The following is a 22,267-nucleotide window of genomic DNA, read 5'->3' on the forward strand; positions in this document are numbered from 1 at the left end:
GCAGGCTTAACTTGGATGCACGGATTCTTTCATTTCAACCCCTTTATAGACTGGTCTCATGATTAACGCCATGCCTGCCTGTAACAAGTTGGCTTTGCATCGGTGCCACGGCTCAACTGTCAAAATGCTTCACTGGCTACTTTGTATCAACTATTCCTCAAAAGCTAACTCCGCTCAGGCTTTGGAGATCACCCTTCCGCCCAGAGTTCATACGAATTTATAATCCCTTGTTTCCTCGGCTTCTCTCTTTCTCCAACGAGCCCACATCGCAAAGAGTCACTTTCCCTTCCCCTGTCCTGCGTGATACATACACCTGCTATTCCAAGCCTGTTGCAAACGCATATGGTTCTTTGCGCTCCCATGGAGTATTCGAGGTTGACAAGGGATGCACTTCCATTCCCTAAGCCGAACATGATTAAAGTGAAGCTCGCCTTCTGCAGCGATGTCATTCCTTGGGTAGGCTCGCGCATTCTTACATGCCAGTCCTGTACCCACCCAATTACATTATGTTTGCATATGACTGAAAAGCAAGACGATGGGAAACGCAGTCGTGACAGGGGTAAGCTGAGCACCAGACGCCAAGAGAATTTTGGCTTGACGTGGTCTGCACAAGTTTAGCACTCGTGATCTAATGGACAGAACCCTCAAGATTGCTACAATACCTTGGGGCATATAATATTTAGTTCAGTTTGAGCAATTATGTGACGGTTGGCAACACCAATGCGTACAAGCCAGTAGCTGTTGAAACTTTGCCCCATGAGCAGCAGCTTTCCTGTCCGACGGAGCCTTGCACACGGCATGCTCGGCATTGATTAGAAATACTGCGATGCAGCTGTTCCCATAACCCTTGCCTCGCAACACATCAGGGTTGAACACTTCTGTAATGGGTGTCCACGTACCGATTTCCATGTCACATGATATTATTATTATTGTTATTATTAGTCCGGCCCTGTTCGTTTCAGCCGCGCCCTGCGCCAGTTCTTTCAAAAACATCCCTCAAGCATTGATCGATGGCCTGCGAATCACCATTGTTTCCACGCTAACAGTTACAACCTTCCCCACGCTGCATTCTCCATTGAGGCAAGACTCACCGCTCGCTCGCTCCCGCCGTCAGAACCATAGGAGCCGGTCCGCGTCGAGTCGCCGCCGTAGTCCCGCTACCATCACTTTCACGCTGGTAATGACCCTTTCCCACGGCCCCCATCTCCTCGTCCTCGTCCACCGGATACGGTAGCCGGCCGGCCACTCTATCATGCCCACTTCTTGCTCCCTGGTCCGGGATAACCGGGCTCGCGTGTCTCTGTGAGGGCGGAGGAGACGCCGCGGCGAAAGCGTCACCCGCGGCCGATCGATGAGGATTCGTGGAGGTTGTGGGCGTCGCGGTCGTGTGGGTAATAGACGGGATGTTGTTGTTATTGATGCTATTGCTGTAGCTTGCGTGGTTGCCGGTCGAGGGAACTGGGGCTGTGGGTTGAAGCGGGCCGTCGGGTGGTGAGATGGTGTTGGCTGGTGGGTGATGATGGTACCCTTGCTGTTGCTGGTGAGCTGCTGCTGGCGCCGGTTGGGATTGATTGAACCCTCCAGCTGCGATAACGGGGGAGGTGCTCTCAAGAGGGACGGGATCCGGTTTGGGAGTGCGAGGAGTGCTGCGCAGAAGCCCTGCATGGGGTTGCGTGCCAGCGCGGTGATGGTGATAGAAGTAACCGAAGAGTTTGAAGGTTACGAGAAACAATATGCTACGCGCCATTGGGCGGACAGATCCGAGTGTCAGCCTTTGGGTTGGATTGTGCGCAGAGGGAGGCGTGGGCTTGGGAAAGATACGGCGGAGACACCTACAGCTCAACGGCGGCGAACACGCAAGCTGCAACGCCGCATTTCCATGCTCTAGCAATGTGTGGCATCCCCGGGGCCCGCGGGTTGCGCTCGAATTTCCTGTAGTAACTAAAAACGCGGAGATAACTCGCGAGGGCCACGAGTGAAGCCAGCCATAACAGACTTCCGATGAGGTTTGCAACCAGCGTCCCCAATGGGTGGATTATCGCCGTCGGGAGTGGGATGGTGATGGGAAAGATCGGTAGGATGGTGAGCACGGCAGTGATGATGGTGAGAACCAGAGCAGGGCGGATCTGTAGCGGGTGGGTAAGACTCCGGAGTCAATCAGGGGAAGGTGTTCATACCTGGCTTTCGCTGTGAGCACTCAGCGCGTACGCCGTGAGCCCTACGATCAATATGGCGAAGAAGAGTTGCGCAGCATGTAGTGCGGAGAACCACGGGGGTGCGGCGATGGCGCCCCTTCGTGGACCGAGAAGGCGTGGCATCGTTGTTCAATGAACGATGGTCGGTATCAGACCTGTGGAGGCAGAGAAACAGTGAAGTGTGGTGGACAGACCAAGCTGTTGGTGAATGCTGAGCCTCCCTTGAGTTGCTGTTAAAAGGTCCAAGACAGTAGGCCTTGTGCACAAAGAAAGGACGCTCGCGTCGACCCGGCGCACGAACGCGTCGTTTCAGCAACACTGTGTCTCTAGGAACGGAGGTAGAACAAAGGATTGTCAGTTGCACCCACTTGGCACCTACCGCTTGCCGACTCTGGCCTTGACGCAACGGGCTTGCCATAGTACGTCCACTGCTTCCGCTGACGACTGAGTTTGTAGATTCAATTTCACAAGTAATCCGTTGATCTCGCCCCAAGACTAATATAGGTATCGAACAAGATGGATAGATGGATAGCCAGGCAGGGAAGAGGGAAAGGAAATGCAACTATCGCAGCTGGAAGAAAACAAGCAAGGGGATTGAGTAAAATCAACAGGGAAAAGGACCATGATTTCCGACCGTGCAACATCCATCTCCTCAGGAACCCCCTGGCTCTTTCGGCGGCTTCGGGCAGCACTATTCTGTTGTACATCTGTCATATGATGCGAAAAATGAAGTCTGGCAGCGAGGAAGCCGCAGTGAGGCAAGGACCTCAGAAGCCATGCCCAAAAACCGTGCAAACCCAACTTTTTCTTCTTGCGTCGGAGTAAAAATTAGATGGAAAAGAGTAGACGGTGGGCGGAGTGGTAAAACCCAGATTCAACGCTCGTAGAAACGGAACAAACGCCTCCCCCATTCCATTCGTTGCATGTCCAACACCACGCCATGTAGCCCGCCCCCATGTTTCGAAGTCGCTAGCGTGTACGGGACTTCTTTCGACAGCAGTCTTATGACGCCAAGTGCCGATCCCTGTCGGACAGATGGAAAAACTCCTCCCGGCGCCAAATTGATAGTACAACAGTTGATGGAAGTTCGTGATTAACATGAAGAGAGATTCCCTCGGCCACTCCTACGAGCGGCTCGGCTGTTGTTGCTGTAATTGAGCGCGTAGCTGCGCGACTTCTTCCTGCAGGGCGGCTATGCGCGCATTCGCCTCCTCGTGTCCGCGCATCATGCGTGTTTCAACATCTCGTATGTATGCGAAGAGATCGGATTCCCGACCGCCAAAGTACTCGCGCATACTGCCGCCGCTGCTGGGCCCGTGGCTTGATAAACTACCCGGATTGGATGCGGGACCAGGTGCCGGTACTTGCTGATGGAGCATGCTCGCCCCAGGTCCGGCTTGGGCATTCTGCTTCTGAGCCTGCCCGGACGGCATCTTGTTCATCGACATTCTCATGTCGGCGTTCAATCCTGGTAGGGAAGGAAGATGGGGGGCGTGGGAGTTGCCAACGGGCGGAGGCAGGCTCATCGGAGAGGAGCCGCGACCAGCACCTCTTTGATACTGTTGATGCGCTTGTTGCGACATGCTGGGCGACCGGGCCCCCGGCACGCTCGTTCCCTCTAGGATGCCCTGGTGGCGTTGCGCCTCCACTTGGCCCGGGGATATAGGCTTCGGCGATTCTGTCATGCTACCTTGCGCGAAAACCGACGGAGGCGGCTGCTGACCCGGGTAGTGCATCGATGATAGACTGGACCCTCCTGTCTTTGGGCTCGGGTGGCCAGATTGATCCCTGGACGTTGTAGAAGCGCCAGACCCGGGGGGATACATTGAATGAACGCTGTTGCCCATGGCACGGCCAGCAATCGGAGGGTACGTGCTTGAATGTTGATGATAAGATGCCTGTGAGCCCTGACGACCCTTACCGCTCGGCTCGCTGACTCGTCGGCCCTGGGGGCCATCTTCGTCCATCTTATCCTCCGAGCCATCTCCATGGTAGAGCACGCCGTCCATGCTGTCATCGCCTCTGTGCTCATTTCCATCTTCGTCAATGCCAAAGCTGGAACGCCTGCCGGCACAGCCACCTTGGCCCTTGTTGTGCCTTGCCAAGGCGTCGCCGCGCGCAAACTTCCGGCCACACTTGGGGCAGGTATGCGGTCTCTCACCAGTGTGGAGTTTGGTGTGACGCTTCAGATCGTGCAGCCGGCGAAAACGCGCCTGGCATGTTGGGCATTCATAGGGTTTCTCCTGGCTGTGGGTGAGAAGATGGCTTTTAAGGTTGTGGTGACGGGTAAAGTCCGTGGAGCAGTAGGGGCATTTGTGGCGTTTTGCGCTCGGCGACCTCGGACTGTTGTTCTGGCTGTATCCAGACATGGGCATGCTGAGCACTCTGGTCGGTTGTCGAAGATCGTGTTCAGCGGGTGCGGGGACTGGAAAGGTCTGAGATCGATTGTTGGCAAATCCACCGTCGCCAGGCTGAGGTCCCGAGTTCGCGGGGGCGACCGAGCTTGCCGGGCCGTCGGCGGCCGACATGGCTCCAGGACCAAGATGGCCCGCCGGTGCCGTGTCGGTGGCACTGGCCGTGGCGGTTGGTGCGGTTGTGCTGTCCACAGATCCAAAGCTAGATACACTTACTGGACTTGTCTGCATGTTTTCACCCGTCACCGAATCGGGGATTTGAATATTCTTCGCGGCCTTAGCAATGGGTTCGGCAAGCGTGGTGGCAGCGGCGGGCGCATCGCGCATTTTGCTCAACTGGTTCGCGCCGAGGAGGCTGTTCAACGCGTTCACCGCGGGGTTGGGCGAAACCTGACGGGACATTTCTCGTGCTCGTTGCTCGTCCTGGTGCCGACGCGCATCCGCCATAGCAGCCGCGCCAGTAAGCGGCTGGGGGGAGTAGGCGGGAGTGAGCTTGAGAGCAGGCGACCTGGGGGTGTGGGCGGTCGTGGACGAGGGCAGGCTCGGGTCGAGCGTGATCTGCGGCGTCTGCGCGTGATGGCCTTTGAGGGCGCCAATCGGCTGCTGGACGGGAGATACGGAGGTTGGCGTATCTGGAGCTTGCGGCGCGGGAGGGAAGGGTCCTGTGTGCGTCGACGAGGGCGTGAACGCTCCTGTAGAGGCCATAGGACAGGCGTGACGGCGGGAGCGTGTTACAGAGCGCGGGGGCGCTCGGCGAAGGGTTGTGCTGGAGCTGGCATGGCGGTTAGCGTACTGGAGGCTCGGGGCAGGCGATGAGGCGCGGGCCGGTGTGGCGGAGGAGGTGTTGAGGGCGGTGCGGTGCGCGGGAGAGACAGCGTTACGTTACGTACCGAAACTCGCGGCGGCGCGCAAGGGTCCAAGCGGAGCGATGACGATGCTGCGCAGAACAATTGTGGTCCGAAAACTGCTCCCCAGAAAGCCGTCAAGCGGTGCGCATGTCGACGCCTGCATCCATCCACAGAGTCGCAAGATCGGAAGCGCACGGCGATGCGGGCTGGGGACGGGCGCGGTGCTGGCAACGCTGGGCGGTTCAGTCGACTCGGCAGCGGCGCTGATCGCAGGGGAGCAATTGAACGCCTGGTGGCTCGCGCGCAAGCGAGGCTCGAATCGCGCGCCGCAGGAGGCAGCAACAGACGGCGGGAGGGCTGCGCTGCGAGGGGAGGAGGGGAGTAGTCAGCTGCGAGGTGCCGGGCAGCGGTAGCAGAGACATGCGCTGCTGCGGCTGCGGCTGCAACAAGGCTTTCGGGGGCGGCCAGGCCAAGCTCGGACGCGGGCAGAGGCAGGCGGGTGGGCGGGTGGGTCGGCGGGCGGAGAGAGGGCTGGGATGGCTTCAGCTGCGCGGGTGCAGCGCAGTGGCAGGGCGGCGAGGCTTTGGGGAGGCGGTGGTGTTTGGAGGGCAGCGGGAGAGAGTGGCTGAAGGGCCGGGGCGCGGGCGCCTACTACGTACAGGACGTTGCGAGCCCGGGCGGCGCGCAGAGGCCGAATGGGGCGCAGGCAGTGGGACGGGATCGGAGCAGCTCAGCGAGCGTGGTGAGGCGCTGGCAGCAGCTGCCGGCGCTCTGACGCGAGGCTGGCCCGGGAGCGCGGCGGTGCTGAGTAAGAAGAGGGCGGCGAGCTGGCGGCCTGGTTGACGCTGACCAGAATCGCGATCGCGGGCGATGCGGCTTGCAGGCAGAGCGCCGCACGCAGGCAGCAGACGGTGTGGCGGAGCTGCGTGGGAGAGCAATCTTCGATCGCGCCGCCCGCAACCAGCCGGCACGGCCTCGCCCTCAGCGAGCCAGCGGATCGTCAGGCACAGCCATTCGCCGGCCGTCGAATTCTCTCGTCGAGCACTCCTCGAGTTCAAGCGCGTTTCGGAGCACCACGTGCATCGGCTGCAGGCCTTGCTGCCGGCCTCCAGCACCTCCGTGGTGCGCCTCCATCCCGGTTGGCGCCTTTCCGGACGACCAGCTGGCGCGCGCTGCTCGGCTGCTGGCCCGGCGCCGTTGATCGCACCTTACACCGCCACAACGACGGCCGGCCGTCAGTCCACTTGGTGATTGGACTCGCCGCCGCTGGAGACGCGCGCACGACGCGTCTCCTGCCGCCCTGCAAGCGAGCTACCGCCGGCCAGCAGCTCTCGGCCGCAGCCCGTGCAAGCAGAGGCAGAGAGCATAGCGCTTGCGTCATAAGGCTCGATGGGGACGGTGAGACGTAGATGCAGGAACCACGGCTTCACGCCATGCACTCTTTTTATCGACGTCCATGCTGCCGACTTCTGGAACCTGTAGAACCGCAGAAAGCTCGACGCCACCCTCTGCCAGGGGCCTCAGCATGGCCCTCGCGTCCGGCTGGGCTCGCGGCGGTGATGCAATCAGCCCCAGTCGACGGCCGTTTGCTTCTCCCCCATGTCCTTGCCGCCCGCCACACGCACAGAAAATACGAAAGCTGGTGCAGCGAAAACAAGGCAACAGGGAGGGCTAGGCGCGGTTCCGGACTCGACCTCCGCCGAGCGGGCCAACTGTTGGTCCGGTGCGTCCAGTAACATTCCCCCTGCTCTCCCATCGCCATGTTCCCCGGCTTGTCGCCCCCAAAATCCGATCCAGCCCAATCGCAATCTGAGCCCGCCCGTCACCCGACCACAACCGCCTCTCGAACAGCAACCAATGCGGCAGATCTGTCCGGCACCAATGACTGGCTGTCTGGCACTTTCCCACCATGGCAGCAAAGCCAGAGACTGTAGGTAGTCGAAGCAAACGTCGGGACGCAGGTGTAGCTCTGAGAGGGTGTTTCGCCGCTCGCCTCCCCACACAACTCGAGAGCAGAATGCCTCACGAGACATGCTTGCGAAGGACGGAAACGGCGGTGGCCCGGCTCAGTCCTCTTCGTGGAGTTTCGCATGCGGTGAGGAAGTCTCCCTCCAGCCCACACGACGATGACATCAACAGGCATAACAACGCCACAACACGCGCCCCCTCGCCCGCGCGCCTCTTAGCCGACGCCCTGACGCAAGGCTGCTCCAAGTGTGGTCCGGAACTTCTTCCTGGCGGGCGCCGCTCCGCACTCTTAATCTATCGCCCCGATCCTTGTCTGCTAGATCACGATGAAGTCGGACCAAAAACATTCTCTGGCCGGTCCTTGGACTAGCAAGGAACAATGCGTGCACGTCCCGTACCTATTCACCAGCCACGCCCTCCACGTGGCCGAGGAGAGAGCGCCGGCTAGGTTAGGTTGACATCCGCTCCGGCCGAACCACCGTCATCCGGCTGCCGTACCGAACCATGCGAATGCATGCGAACCAAGAGGACTACCGGGACTGTCACCATGAGGGAAGTGGAGGCAGCTTCGAACCAATGGAAAGTTTTCGATAGTCTCTACAAGCGTAGCGCTACGGCAAGGAACAACGCCAAGAGACAACTGGAGGCTAACCGCATGCATTCGCGGAAACGACAAGAAATGAAAATGTCGGGAGACGCCCGAGTCATCGCCCTCGAAAGTTGGAAACCTTGGACCGCCCATATGGGCGGGACAGCAAGTGGAAAATCAACCCAAAGGTTCCCTTGGCTTAGCCCGTGATGCGCCGATTCGAAGCCTCCCAGTGCTTGCCCACCCAAGAAGTCCCATCCGATAAAGGAAAAAAAAAAAAGGATCGGCCTTCGGTGACCGATCAGTTGCCACCCATCAGAGATCTGCTCCTCTCTGAAACAATACAGTCACCCCCGCCAGCCCGTCGTCAAGGTCAAGTGCTTCTTCGTCATTCGTCTTCCGCCTCAACCCTCACCAAGATCTCCTCCAAGAATCCCTCCAGGAACCCCTGCACATCCTCTCCCATTCCCACCGGTGACTGGCTGTCCCAGTCATCAATCTCCGCAAAGACGCGCGCGGCCTTCCCCACCAGGCGTCGCACGTTTTCATGTACTTCGCGCCGTTTCTGAGTGTCTTCTGCCGAGGAGCCGCTGGGTACCGCAGCCCCCGAGCTGGCGGCTCGAAGATTTGTGTACGACGATTGCTTTTGAAGCGCATTGTAATTGTAAGTCCGCCGGTGCAGTGCCGCATCCAACGCTGGCAAAACGACACCTGTCAAAGCCGTAATTTCCGGTGGATTGGCGTTATTTCCATTACTGCCTGCCGTGCCATGCGGGTTTCCAAGGTTCTTGAAGCTGCGGCCAAGTGATCGACTGCCATCGGAGACCTTGCGCGTTACTGGGGCTGGCGATACAGAGCTTCCAGGCGTTGGGAGAGGGGGCGTGGGCTTTTGTACGGCCGGCGCTGGCTTACGCTCTAGGGGAGAAGGAGAAGGCGCGGCTGGTAAAAAGGACGGCAGTGGTTGCTGCGATAGAGACGGAACCTGGTTCTGTTGCGGCCGTGGACGCTGAGGACTGCCCAAAGGGGTGGTTACACTTTGTTGCGAGGATTGGCGTGATCGGTTAGGATTGAATGGCGGAATAGGCGGGAGATTGAAAGGCGACTGTGACGGTCCTGGCGGGGGATTTGTCGGGGTTGCGTGTCTCGACGGCGTTGGAGGAAGGGAGTGCTTCTCTGAGATGCTAAGAGCTGGCAGATCCGACTCTACAATCGCTTGTCCGAGGTAGTCGTCAATATCCAGATCGCTTAGTCGCGGCGATGGTGAAGGCAGAGGCTTTGAAAGAGACGGCTTCTCACGAGAGGGTGAGCGGGGGCCCTGTGGACCTTGCGGCTTGACCGGAGACGGGGGTAAGGGAACCTTGGCCGGCGAGAGGTGGACAAAGGATGACTGTGAGATCCGCTTTTGCGGAGAGAGATCTCTCTGAGGTTGCGGGGCCGGACGCACAGGACTGGTGCTCCTGACTGTTCCACTAATGGACACAGGCGCATTCTCCTCACCCGTGTTCGCAAACGCGCTCTTGCGGGGCGATGGGGGCCCTGTCTGAAGATCAGCGGCTCTATCTGTCCGGCTTCTTGCGTTCGCTGCGGCATCGTTCATTGCCTTCAAGGCGTGGTTCTTGCCAGCAGGCCTGATAGTGCCAAAATCCCACAGATCCTCATTCACAGGTTGCCGCGGTTCCGTCTCAGTGTCCGACTCATCCGAATCACTGTCGTTTCCCTTGCCGTGCCTCGCCACCCATCGCTCGTGCCGCTCAATCAGCTCTGTAAGGTAGGTGGTCTTCTTCGCTTTCCGCACGAAAGGGTGTTTCAGGAGGTCCTTAGCTGATGGTCTTTCCCGTGGTTCCTTCCTGAGGCACAGCTCCACAAAATCTTTGAACGATCTGCTGAAACTGCCCTCGAGCTGGGGCGGTGGGTTTTTCGGGATAAGGAACAGAACCTTCATGGGATGGATGTCGGCGTAGGGGGGTTCTCCATGGGCCAATTCCAAGGCAGTGATGCCGAGGGACCAGATATCAGCCTTGTGGTCATAGCCGGATTGCTTGATGACTTCTGGAGCCATCCAAAAGGGGGTTCCAACGAATGTGTTCTTTTTCGTCATGGTCGCCGAAAGCTGGCCGGATACACCGAAATCGGCCAACTTGACCTGGCCGTTGGCACTGAGAAGAATATTCGCAGCTGGTCATGTCGACGTTAGACTTGGGCAGAAAGGGGTGCTCGTGCAATACTCACCCTTGATGTCTCTGTGCAGCTTGTTGTCGCCATGCAGGTATTCCAGCCCCATGAGCAGCTCTCGTATGATTATGGTGATATACTCTTCCGGTATGAGGCCTGGCTTCATCAGGTCTCCGCAACTGCCACCCGAGCAGAACTCCATTATGATCCATAGGTCCGAGCCTTTCAGGTAGCTCCCGTAGTATTTGGTGACGTAAGGGCTGTGCAGCTCCGACAGGATGGAGATCTCCTGGATGATGTCGTCAACCTCGTCTTCGGCGTTCTCGACGTCTATGATCTTGATGGCCACGCTTTGCCCGGTGCGCTTGTCGACCCTACGCTGAAGTCAGACATGAGGCTCGCAGGAAGCCGAGGGATGGGGCGGGGGCTACCCTTTGTACACCTTGCCGAAGCTGCCTCCGCCGATGCAGTTCTGCTTGGTGTACAGAGTCTCGGGGTCGACACTCCCGCTGGTGCTGTACGTGGCGGCCATGTTGGGGCGGCGCAGGTGGTGTCGCAGCGTTCGGGAGTGGGCAGCAGGTGAGGCGCGAAGGACATTCGACACGCGAGCGGAGGCGGCCGGGTTCCACACACGAAGTGCCTTGTCTTGGGCGCACTGGCGGTCGGGCAGCCGGGCGGGCGAGGGTGGGCGCTGGCGGGCGGGCAGCGGTTCGAGATGTTGATGTATGTGCTCGAGAGGGCTAGCCAGCTGCCGGGGCAGGCAGCGGTCGTCGAATTGAGCCCTTGCACGCAGCAACGCGCGCGCGATTGGTCGAGTGGGCGGGCAGCTCCCGTCGTGGCGCGGGGACAGAGAGTGGGTGACCGGGGAGCCAAGCGGCGGATGTAAACAAAGGATGCAACCAGCTCGACGCGACCGCGGCTGGCGCTATAACTGGGACGCGGCAGCCCGGCTGTCGCAGGCTGTCGCAGGCTCGCACCCGCGCGCGCGAGAAGACGGGCAGTGCAGAGGCCGCTGACGTCGATGCGGTCTGGACGGTAATGGCTGGCGGGCCACAGAGTGCGCCGCGCCTCGGCGTGTTGCGCTGGCGAGCAGCCGGCAACCATGTTCGCGGGCTTGGCAGGCAGCATTCCGCGCGAGCGCGCGGCGTGACAGGAACAGGCCAGTTGCAGACAGCCATAGCCGCGGATCCGCAGGCCGTGGGATATATAACTAAGACTAAGCTCCACGCCATCCCCACCGACAGTGTACAAACCTAAAGTGTGCCTGCGTGATTCGCCTCCCAGATGCAGAATAGAATGGCAGATAGCAAATGCGTCACCGGTCCCTCATCTTCTCCGCGGCGCCTCCTCAGTCAGCTCGCTTTCGTCTTCTTCTTCCACTGGCGCCGGCGTGTTCCTCTGCTTCCTCCTCTCCGGCCGCCGCCGCCTGTTGTAGCTAATGTTGCTTGCCGAATCGTCAGGAGCCAGCTCCGATCTCTCGTCAAGTCCATCGTCCGTCTCTGTGTCCCATCCGCCGCCTCCCCAGCCCCCGATGCCAGAAGCTGGGGTCCCAAGGCGGACTTCGACACCGCCATCCATGGACCCCCGCCGCGCTTGCGCCGCCATTGCAAGGCCAGCGCTGCGTTCGCGGAGGGCTCTGCGAACCGCCTCAGCCTTGCAGTGAAGGGCCTCGAAAGCGTCCTCGAGTGCTTCCATGCCTTGGAAAATCTCGCGCTCCACCTCAGCAAGCGTAGCAATTTCAACTTCTTCGTCCATTTGAACAGGTGCGCCAAAGGAACTCGGCGCCGTTGATGACGACCTCGCAATGCCGGGGTTACCATACTGGAGAGGCGTGGGCCCGCGAGACGGCCCCCCGCCCATGCTAAAGGGAGTCGTAGTCCGCGACAACGGCGTCGCTGCTGGTCCACGAGAGATGCTTGACCCGGCGGAAGCACCAGTTGGCATGGGTCCTTCCGCACCACTCCACAAGAACCCATCGAACCTACCTGAAATGAGGATTTCCCACTCTCCACTGCTCACTGCAGCTAGTGTAGCCAGGACTGAGTGGAGCATCGGGTAGTTGAGCAGGAATATTGCACATTCGGGGTCGCGTGGGGGCTTGCTTAGGCGATAAAGCCTTTGCAGAGCAATGGCAGTCTTGGCCAGGAGGTCAGGTCGCGGCACATTGAGTGGGGTTGGCGTGCGGGAAGCTGGAATGGTGCTCATGCCCCTGAGCAGAGCCGTGAAAACTGGGCGCTTCTCTGCTTCCAAGTGCGTGAGCATGGCAAAAGTGAGTGTCTCATCGTCAACTTCCTGCGGGGGGCTCGTTGGAAATTCAGGCTGCGTAGCCAGCCAGCTTTGGACGGCCTGCTTTGTCTTCTTGCTTTGCTTGATGTAGTGGTCACGGTATTCCTCGGGAACATCGATGTCGAGCTTTTGCATTGGCGCTGCCTGGTTGAAGCCAGCGATGCCAAGACCACCGGCGTCTGTGTCAATTGAGAACGGTGGCCATGGGGGCAGTTCTCGCCGGCCTGAGACGAATTCCAGGATCTCTCCCCAACTAACGCCAGTTTCTTCTTCAGTTGGCTCCACGTCATCTGACCTCAGCCGGCATATGACGCAGCGACAAACTTCCGATGAAATGTCCCGAGAGAACACTGCTTCAAGTCTGTCAAGTAACCGCCGTGCCACAGAGCGATACCCAGTAGCAACGGCTACGGAGCCGTTCTTCGACATGACGTGATTGTAGTCGTCCAAAATTTTCTGGAATGGTGCAAATATATGCTGCACTGAGTCGGCTGGTCGAGGCCGAGTTCCTGGCGAACCGTGTTGAGGGTGGAAGGATCCTAGCGGTGGCTCTATAGCTGCTACGAGTGTTTTGGGGATGGTGTGGGACAGACCTCCGTTTTGTAACAGATAGTCGACACGAGGAACATCGGCGGGCATTACCATAGGGGGTGGCGGCGGCGGCGGAGGCGGAGGAGCATTCGTGCCTCCGCCCCAGGGATCTGCGGACGGAGCGCGAGAGTCTGGGCCCGAGAAAACTTGAACCATCGGCGTTCCCTTTTGGCCAGGCGGTGCGTTTGCAAAAGCGGGATGGATGGCGGTAGGTGTGCGAGGGGATGAGTCAATAACTGACGGGGAGGAATCCGAGATCGGATCTCTGCGTATTCTGGTTTGATCCGGGGCGATTGAGGTGGCATCGGAATCCGTAGTGGAGTGGGTTCCACTGACAGTCCTCTGCGACCTCGCTGTTGAGGTGTCTGAAGAAGGATTCCGCGGAGCTGAGCGATGGCGAGTGGTGCTTGGCTTTGAGCCTGAACCGTCAGAGTCCTGAGAGTCTTCATCCAGCGGGATAGCCTGGCGCAAACTTGATTTTGATGTCACCACCTTTGGGCCGACGCCTCGGCGCGAATCCCCGCCGACACTGCGCCTTCCGCTAGAACTCCGCCGTCCACTCTCGCTTCTCTTCCTGCTCTCTTTATCTGAGCGCTGGCTGCCCCCGGATCTTCTCATGCTATTCCCGCTGCCCCTCCTCCGCAGGTCAGGTTCATCGGCAGTCAAAGGCGGGCTCGGAGGAGCAGCAGTAGCACGAGCTGTAGCGGCAGGCCTCGGAGAGCGGCGGCCGTCTTTGGGCGAGCCACCCAGGTCGGTAGGGTCTGGAGTATAGATGGGCTTCCCCGCCTTCGGGTCGTCGGTGCGCGGCTCCAGCGACTCGCGGCTGTGGGCCTTGGAGAAGGAGGGATAGGAGCTGCTGGAGGCAGGCGAGGCGGAGGGCCGGCGGTCCAGCTCAGGGACCAGCGACATCTTCTTGGAGTGGGCGTGTGGGCGGGTGGGGTGAGAACGGTCGCGGTCGGCAGCGTCGCGCAGGCGGTCCTTGGAGTGCGACTTTTTCTTGTGGGACGACTTTCGGACGGCGTGGTGGTCCTTGTCCCGGGAGCGAGAGGAGTCGAGGTCGGAGTCGCGGTCCTTCCGGCGGCGACGGGCGTCCGGGTCCTTGGAACTCATGGTCGCGGTGCGGCGAGGTTGCACTTGGCGGGGGGTGAGGGCAGAAGTCTCGCGCGGCTAGACACAGGCGGGCGAGCGGTGATTGGCGGTGAGGGCAGCAGGGAGCGGGATCAGCGCATTGCTGCGGTGTTCCTGGCAGGCCCGTTGGCGGGGCACGGGGGCAGCGCTTCGCGAGCTGTTGGGAGCGGTTGTGGCGGAGGCTGCCCGAAGTCAACGTGAATTGGGCGCGGGTGAGGGTCGCAGTCGCGCATGGGGGCCAGGCCACACGTCACAAGGGTCACGGGCCCGCATCGCGACGAGCAGCCTTGCGGCCTCTCTCCGCTGCCCTACCCGCTCTCGTCCGCGCGCAGGGCCCGTCAGACGGCCACGCTGGATCAGCACCGCGCGTCATCCTCCCGCCCAGCCTGCGCCCGCAAACCCTAACCCGACCCGCGTCGATCCCCTCGTCCCCCGGCCCTCGCTCCAGCGCTGCACATGCAACGTCCCACGGCGGCTGCTTGTCGTGCCTCCGCCGCATCAGTTGCCCGACACACCGAGCCTGCGTGGCCCAAAGGGACCGTCGATTGACGGAACCTACCGCTTACATTGCCCTGCTGGGGGTTGACATCTCCGCCGAGTGCCCGGCTGCACATGGCCCACCACCTCTTCGAGCCAATGCGGACGCGGCAACCACGTCCAGCACGAGAACCCCTTTCCTTTCACGTCAGCTGGCTGCTGTGTCCTGGAAGGCTCGTTCCGGGCTTTGTTCCTGCTGCCTCTGTTCCGCTGCCCTTGCCTCTACGTAGCCTAGTATGCGCGCTCGCAACTGGCATCGCCTTGTTGGATCAACACCTCACTCTCTTTTCCTAAGTCTACCGCTCTCCTGCCCAGTCCTTAGCAGTCCTCCGCCCAGAGGCTCGTACGGCGACAACGTCTTCGTCAATATTCCTTTCCCGAGGGGTCGCCGCTCCGACCTCTGCGTCCGCTCCTTCAACGTCTAAGCAGCCAAGATTTCAGCTCCCCCGCGTGTCAAACACCTCTATCAATTCCGACCCAGCCATCCCCAGCCCAGCCGCTCCAGAGTGCCATACAGTGCCGCCCTCGCACTACTCTCCAATGAACAAGCTGCCTTGCGAGATCGTTCAGCAGATCTTTGAATACCTCTCGCCGGTCCACTTCAATGCCGCCCGCCACATGTGTCGAAGCTGGATGGAGGCGAGTCTCGATCAACGTCTGCTCTCTTGCATGCTGCAGCGAGGAGGTTGGTGGTCTGGAGTCTATACGGCTCTTTGGGCGCAAAACAGCAGTGGCTCTAGCGCGTGGATCTTCAGTCGACACCTTGCTCGGCAGTGCGCTCTAACGGCTGGGTGGACGGGAAATGGCGTGGAAGACTGGTCATCCTCCACGACTGCACCCCACACCGGCTACCATTCTGGCCTCGTGGAACGGTGTCAGGTCGATTTTACTCAACTCGCCAGTGGCTATGGCGGTGCAGCAAAGCAAGAGGATCCCAGGCTCCTCTTTGCCACCAGTGTTTGCGGCAAATTCCTCCTGGTGGCTGAGGCAGGCATAATATATATATACGCCCCCGAGGAGGCTGACATTCGCCCAGTCACCAGCGTGACGTGTCCACGCAAGGTTCTGGCCATGAGCATGGATGCTTCCGCCGGTCGGTTTGCAATCGCTACGCTCCTAGATGGACGCATGGGTTTCGTTTGCGACCTGGACTTGGGAAAGAGACTCAGCAAGACAAGCAAGCCACTCGAGCCTGGAGACTTTGTGAACGGTTCCTCGGGACACCGCATGACTTTGAAATCGTCAATCTTCACCAGCAGATTGTATCCGCGAGATGAACGCGCCGCGGCCATCGAGCAAGACACCGAGCACTACAAGCCGACTTTCGACACTGTCAACGTCCGCAGTGGTGACATGGATGCTACGCTCCATGGCATTAGCGATCCTGTGAGGTACACGCAAAATCTCGTGAACCAGACCTGGAACGACCACATTACTGCTTCATCCCTGAACTTGGGAGAGTTGACGTCCCTCAGCAAGCACAACTCCATGCCAATGTGCAACGGACCGCGGGCCATCTACCGCCATTTGTGCTCGCAAGACGATCCTCCTAGAAGTGTTGCTCTATGTCCACAACGGCGCTGTGTAGCATTTGGATGTGCTGGTGGTATTGAGCTTCATTGGGTTGATGAGCAAACTGGGCACGATCTGCACCGTTGGTTTCCTATTTCTTCTCCTAGCGATTACCTATTCTTTCTCAATCCGAGACCAGGTACGTCAGCCCCTAGTGATGACATAACCCACCGTGTAATGGAAACAGCTGATGCAATATCACAGGCATCGATTCCACCCATAAGCTTCGCATCATTTCTAGCATTGCTCACCCTGAAGACCGCCCGGCCATTCACAAGCACTTCTCCCAGTACGCACACCCTACGCCATTCTCCTGGGCTTATCGTACTCCCGGTCCTGGGTCATGGCGCCGAACAACGCCGGGCGCTCATGACCACTACCGCGCCGTGCCGTTATCGGACGGATACCATCATCTTTTCATAGATCCCACAACGTCACTCCTACATCTCGGCAGCGATGCACCGCTTGGTGGCCTCACCAAGCTGATTCGGAAAGTTCTTTTGCTGCCACCAAATCCTGGGATGGTCCCGAGCTGCTACGCTGTAGGCGCGGACCTACAGGAGGGTGCTCGAATAGCCGCTTGCTTCCATCGCCCGCAGCTTGAAGGAGTCGACGAGTTTTCTACGACCGATTCAGACATCAAACGACCTCGCGATATCCCTATAGGAGATGTGGTGATGCTCTACTCGGTTCCTCCAGATTTCCTTCAATCCTCTCAGCTCGAACACGGCATCGATCACTGGACGCATCACGGATGCAGTTGCACAATGGCCTCGTCGTCCTCTTCTCAGCAGACGAGCAGTTGCGACAACAATCTTTGGCTTGACTGGTGGCCGGATAAGGGTGAAGACGACCTTGATCCCATGCTTCCGCAGCAACGAGGCGCTCCATGGCCGCTCCGATTGAAGGGAGTGCCTCTAGGGAAGTTAGATGTGAACTGCGTGGCCCTCGCAGTAAACGAGACGCCGGAGCTGACTGTGTGGGTCATCGCAAGCGACGGGAAAGCAAGAGCTTGGGTCATGGGCGATGGAAAGGCCCGAGTGATAAAGAAAAAATTCGCTGCAAAAGATGGCCGGATCATGGACAGAGACCATCACGACGACTCGGAAGCGGGGGGTGGAGAGGAGGAAGGCTTTGGTGGACTATTTGGCGCTTTCGATGACTTTGATGGAGAGCATCGCGTAGCCACAGAGTGGGAGGAGGATTACGACGATAGTGCGTCTTCTGACAGCTGAAATGGGAGGAATACTGGCATGATCTGTTAGCTTCTGCGTCGGACAACAGCCAAAGGGATCCCGTAGTGGCTTACGCCATCGAAGCCTTATTTTGAATGCCAAAGAGTTCCTAGGAATGCCTACGATTGGTATCCTCCATTCGCGGCTGAGCAGGGTTTGATCAGTCTACGAACCAGGTATCTGAAATGTGGGTCGGCAGCCTTACCCGCAAATAAGTTTGGCTCGTTACAGACTGTTGTTCTTGGACTGTATTGCTCTCAAGTACTTCTATTGCTCCTGCTACTTTCCATGGTATTCACCATAGCTGAATGGAACACGCAAACTCCTGGCTGGCTGATGCGCTGCTCCCAACCTCTGCACCCTCATACATAAGTACGGCTAGCCCGAGAAGCGCCGGCCGTTCAAGTCGGTCATCACTCATTCATCCTCTCGTCCTTGCTCGCGTTGCTTTGGTAAGCGTGGATCATACGGCTGCTAGCCTAAGAGGAGGAAAGTACGCAGTCATATTATAGAATTTCCAAATGCCCAGCGTCGGGGAACAGGAAGCGATGGCCGGGTGGGGCTATCGGCACACATAAGGTTTTGGGTGAAGGTGGGTGGGTCACGTTCCCCGTGTTTACTCTATTTTCGTTGCTTTTAATTCCCGTGCGCGTAGCGCCTTTTCTTCGGATGCTCGCTGGTCTATACTGCAAGGCTATAAGCGTTATGCAGGGGAGTAGCACGCTAGGTATGGGCTGCTAAACGCTCAGGCCCGTAGCACCCTTCGAGCTGTGTGATGACGTGGTAAAAGTGTCTGAGCATGCGCATTTGGGGCTGGTATCAGGCATTATTGCTCACGTGCAAAAGGCAGGGTTACTGCCAGGTCTTTATAGGACGGATGGGAATCAGCCCGTCTCCCATTGGTCAAAGACAGCGCGTTCATTTTAGGGTTGTTTCACTGTGAGGCACTACTTGCGCCCGCTTTGGAAAGCTGTTCGTGTGGTCGAACGACTTTACACCAATGTCATAAAGCACCAGAAACGAAAGAAAATAGAAGATTATGTCCTTGCATCTATTTGAGACTCGCTCACAACATAGACGGTAATAAAGACGAGCGGATAATAAGTTTGTCAATGTTATATGTTCGCTTGTTGTGCGCGCGACGGGTAACAGAAGTAAGAAGGGATGTCCTCTCCTTGCCCTTGCTTTCTTCTCTTGGAAGGTAGCAGGTACATCGCGGCCACTGCAGACCTTGCATGGCATCGCAGCTTACATACTTAGCCGCATCAGTCATCCACGTGCCATACTATGGGGTGCTCCGGCTTCTGCGGCGGACTTGGAGGCGCAGGGAACGGCCTCAGTCTATTTGCGTCCAGACCTAGAAGGAATCGACCGGTCCAATCAATCACGGACCGCGGCATGTGTGGTTCGGCACCGGTTGACGAAAACGGGACGACAGTAGTAGCTGTGTGGCAGCTTTCTAACCTTTTTTCCTGGCTTCGCCCCAAATTTCGCTCCACACCGGCGTCCTGGCATTTCGGTTCTGCCTCTGCAGCGGCAGCAGCCATCAGTCAGCGGTGCGCGTGCGCTGCTGGCGATGGGCGGCCGGGATGGCGCAGGTACTGCGGGATGTGGAGGCGCGTGAGTGGAGAGGTCAGCGTCCACGGCGGTGGTGGTGGACGGCGCCTCTGCCGTGCGCGCAACGTCAGCCGGGCGGGTGCTTTGCTGGGCCAGGAACAGCGCCGGCATCGCAGCACGGACGCAGGGAGTTGCCCACGAGGCGAGCCGCCCCCCGAGGTCACGCACCCTACACCCTCACCCTACACCCCATTCGACACCAGTGCCGGCGATCACGGTGTCCGCGTGAAGCACCAGCTCGCCCGCGCAAGCGCTGCTTGACCGGCCGCCTCAACGCTTGGCCGGCCTGCGACGTCGGGCGCGCGACCAATGGCGGTGAGGTCAACAGAGATGTCGTGTCTCAGTCGCAGGTGCGCATTCCCGCTGCGCCATCTGGTGCAACCTGTCGCAGGCAATCCTCACTTTCATGTGAAAGCCGCAGTCTGGCGCCGCGCCGGCTGCTGCTGCGCGCGCATGCCTCTTAAAGGGTCAGTCAGCCATCGACATTGCAACCCGCATGTCGCCGTGTCCCCACTTTGGATTTGGATGGCGGTGAAGTGGCACGCACCACTGCAAAGTCGTCCCAGCCCGCTCCACGCTCCCCTTTCGCGCTTTTCCCTGCGAGCATCATTTGCATCCTTTGATTTTCCCTGCAGCCCGCTCGTGCGCCAGCCCGTTGCCCAACCCCTGCTGGCCACGGCGGCGCCATCAAGCTTATATCCAGCACCGCCCCCTGGCCGTATAAACCTCGCTCCCCACCTACCGTGTTCGTCACCTGTTTTCCTACCTCCTCCCCGGCTATAGTGCGCCGGCTCGCACTGTGCTGTAGCTTCCTGTAAGCGCCCCGCCGTCCTGAAGCCTCGCCCGCCGTCCTGACGTGCCAGATGATGCTTCGCTATTGACAAGCGCCGACCCCCAATGCCCCTCAGCCATGAACCACCCATCACTGCCTCCCCCCAGCCTGCCGCGGAGCCCATGAGCCGCACCGACAGCGGCTTCGAGGACTACCCGCGCCAGAAAAAGGCCAGCCGGCGAGCCTCCTCGCCTGCTGAAACCGCCGCGGACCTCGCCCACGATGCCTCCTCCACCACGCCCGGCGAAGCGAGCAGCAGCACGCCTAACCCGCGGCCCAGCCCGCTAGGCCATCACCAATCCCGCTCCGCAATCACGGCCGCAATCTCCGCCCCAACGACGCCAGAACGCCCGGCGCTGAAGAAGCGGCGCTCGAGGCCGAGTTCAAAACACTCGGCCAGGTCCAGCAGCCGCGCCCCAGCCGTCCACCCGCGGCCCTCCATCTCTGGCAGAGTGCGCAGCTTCCCCGTCGAACTCGCCATGCACCACCGCAGCGACCTCGACTCGGTGCTCGCCCTGCACTCGCGCAGCTGCAGTCTCTTTAATTCCGCCCGCTCGCCCACCAGCGCCCCGCAGTCGCCAGGCCTGTCCTCCGTTGGCCGTCCCAGCACCGACATGTCCCGCCACTCTCTCCAGGTCGACAGGAGCAGCCTCAGGTCCATCGCCCACCAGGACCCGGCCCACTTCTACCCAATGCCCTCTCCGGCACTGTCTGACTTCTCGCTTGTCGAAGAGGATGCCGCCCCCGACATCTCGACGCCCCCTGTCCCGCCCGCCACCGTCATCCACTGGAACTCGCCCAGCACGCGGCGGCGCGAGTACGCCGAGATCGACCGCTCGACCAAGGGCTTCCGCGGCTTCATGCGCCGCGTCACCCCGCGCTGGCTGTCGCGCCGCCCGCCGAGGCAAGCCTTTTACGAGGGCGAGAAGGACGACGACGACGCGTGCAGCGTGCGGCGGTACCGCATCGACGTGCCGGACGAGGACGACGCCGAAGCCTCGTTCGAAGAGAAGCACCGGCCCATGTCAGCGCCGACGAGCCGGAAAGCCAGGTTCTGGAAGGGCCAATAATACCGGCCAACGAAAGAGAGAAAGAAAGGAAAAAAACCAACACGATTACACGAGAACGGGATGCATAGAGTGTCTATCCGGTTTCTGTCCTGCGATTTGCTGTTTCCCCCCTATCACGCATGGTAACGCGGGCTTGCTGGTCAATCGTCTTCCCTTCCGCTCTGTTCATCCACACAAGCATATCGATAATTTGCAAAGATACCCCATATACCTTACAGAGTCAGCGTCGCATTAGCGTTGGTAGTGTTTAGTCATTTTCCCTTCACCTTACATACGACACTTTGGTCACTTTAGTATAGACTGCCCATGTGCTCCAGGCCAACGGCACATTGGACGATATTGGCCAACAAGGAAAAACAATACGAAAAACCATTCAAAACAACTTCTCCCCTCAAGCGTCGTGTCGTCGGCGCTGTTAAGGTGGCGTGTGCGCGACTATTGACCTGGATGGCCACCCCAGCACCGGAAACAAAGACACGGTAACCAGGGCGACACGCGGCCCAGCTTTCGTTTCGATGCGATCGCTTGGAACCCAGATCTTGACCTTCTTAGCGGGACATGCGCGCAACCGCTCCCTTGGGTGTGTGCGTGGCCACGTCTCTGCTAGAGATTCCGATCGGAGGCTAAGCACTTTGACAAGGTCCTCCCGCTCATGCGTCGGAGATGAAGATTGAGTAGTCGCTCTCCCGCTGACTGCTGCCTCTCTATCTCCCGCAAGTCATCTCTCCCTTTTTTTTTTTCCGAATTATTTTTCCGTTTCTCCTGTCATGTCCCGGCTCTCTCTACCGACGGCTTGGAGCCGCGGGTATCATGATCCCGCCTCACTCCCGCGTTTCCGCGCGTGCGGCGGTAACCGACATTAGGTTGAGCGCGCCGGATCGGCGAAAGCCACCTATTATTGAACATTCTCGAAGGCTTCGCGAAGGGGGAAAGGAAGGAAAAGCACGGGCTGGGGCACGGGACGCGAGCGGGCGCCGACATGCTTCCTTGGTCTCCATGGAGCGGTTACACTGCGGTGATGATGTGTACTAACCCAACAGACAAGCGCGCGCGCGCACTGATGGTCGATTGTTGGGATGACGAGCAGCACTGTTGGAAGCACGGATGGAGGAGGAGAAGCACCGAGAGATGAGGGAGCTAGCGGGCGATGACGCCGGCCTGACGTTTGCGAGCTGCGCTGCTCTGGCTAGTGTTGGAGTAGCGCCCCCCGGGC

The 22,267-nt window shown here is 59.4% G+C and overlaps 5 protein-coding genes across 5 annotated transcripts; 2 read left to right on the forward strand and 3 right to left on the reverse strand.

Moving 5' to 3' along the window:
- Window positions 1-3,319: 3,319 nt before the first annotated feature.
- On the reverse strand, window positions 3,320-5,314 carry SLS55_009301 (uncharacterized protein; the record flags this gene model as incomplete). Its single annotated transcript, XM_066780702.1, has 1 exon — window positions 3,320-5,314. One exon carries the CDS (start codon window positions 5,312-5,314, stop codon window positions 3,320-3,322), a length of 1,995 nt encoding a protein of 664 aa, XP_066628648.1.
- Window positions 5,315-9,075: 3,761 nt separating this feature from the next.
- On the reverse strand, window positions 9,076-10,718 carry PAK6 (Serine/threonine-protein kinase PAK 6; the record flags this gene model as incomplete). The annotated part of the gene is made up of 4 exons (XM_066780703.1): window positions 9,076-9,195; window positions 9,459-10,189; window positions 10,244-10,560; window positions 10,618-10,718. The coding sequence occupies 4 exons, from the start codon at window positions 10,716-10,718 to the stop codon at window positions 9,076-9,078; spliced, it is 1,269 nt and encodes a 422-aa protein (XP_066628649.1).
- A 794-nt stretch (window positions 10,719-11,512) lies between these two features.
- SLS55_009303 (uncharacterized protein) lies at window positions 11,513-12,677 on the reverse strand (the record flags this gene model as incomplete). Its single annotated transcript, XM_066780704.1, has 2 exons — window positions 11,513-12,616; window positions 12,669-12,677. The coding sequence occupies 2 exons, from the start codon at window positions 12,675-12,677 to the stop codon at window positions 11,513-11,515; spliced, it is 1,113 nt and encodes a 370-aa protein (XP_066628650.1).
- A 2,591-nt stretch (window positions 12,678-15,268) lies between these two features.
- Window positions 15,269-16,876, forward strand: SLS55_009304 (uncharacterized protein; the record flags this gene model as incomplete). Its single annotated transcript, XM_066780705.1, has 4 exons — window positions 15,269-15,413; window positions 15,765-16,439; window positions 16,505-16,589; window positions 16,861-16,876. The coding sequence occupies 4 exons, from the start codon at window positions 15,269-15,271 to the stop codon at window positions 16,874-16,876; spliced, it is 921 nt and encodes a 306-aa protein (XP_066628651.1).
- A 3,173-nt stretch (window positions 16,877-20,049) lies between these two features.
- SLS55_009305 (uncharacterized protein) lies at window positions 20,050-21,054 on the forward strand (the record flags this gene model as incomplete). Its single annotated transcript, XM_066780706.1, has 1 exon — window positions 20,050-21,054. One exon carries the CDS (start codon window positions 20,050-20,052, stop codon window positions 21,052-21,054), a length of 1,005 nt encoding a protein of 334 aa, XP_066628652.1.
- Between the last annotated feature and the right edge of the window lie 1,213 nt (window positions 21,055-22,267).

The sequence above is a fragment of the Diplodia seriata genome (assembly GCF_021436955.1).
Source record: "Diplodia seriata strain FDS-637 chromosome Unknown scaffold_10, whole genome shotgun sequence".
Taxonomy (NCBI): Eukaryota; Fungi; Ascomycota; class Dothideomycetes; order Botryosphaeriales; family Botryosphaeriaceae; genus Diplodia; species Diplodia seriata.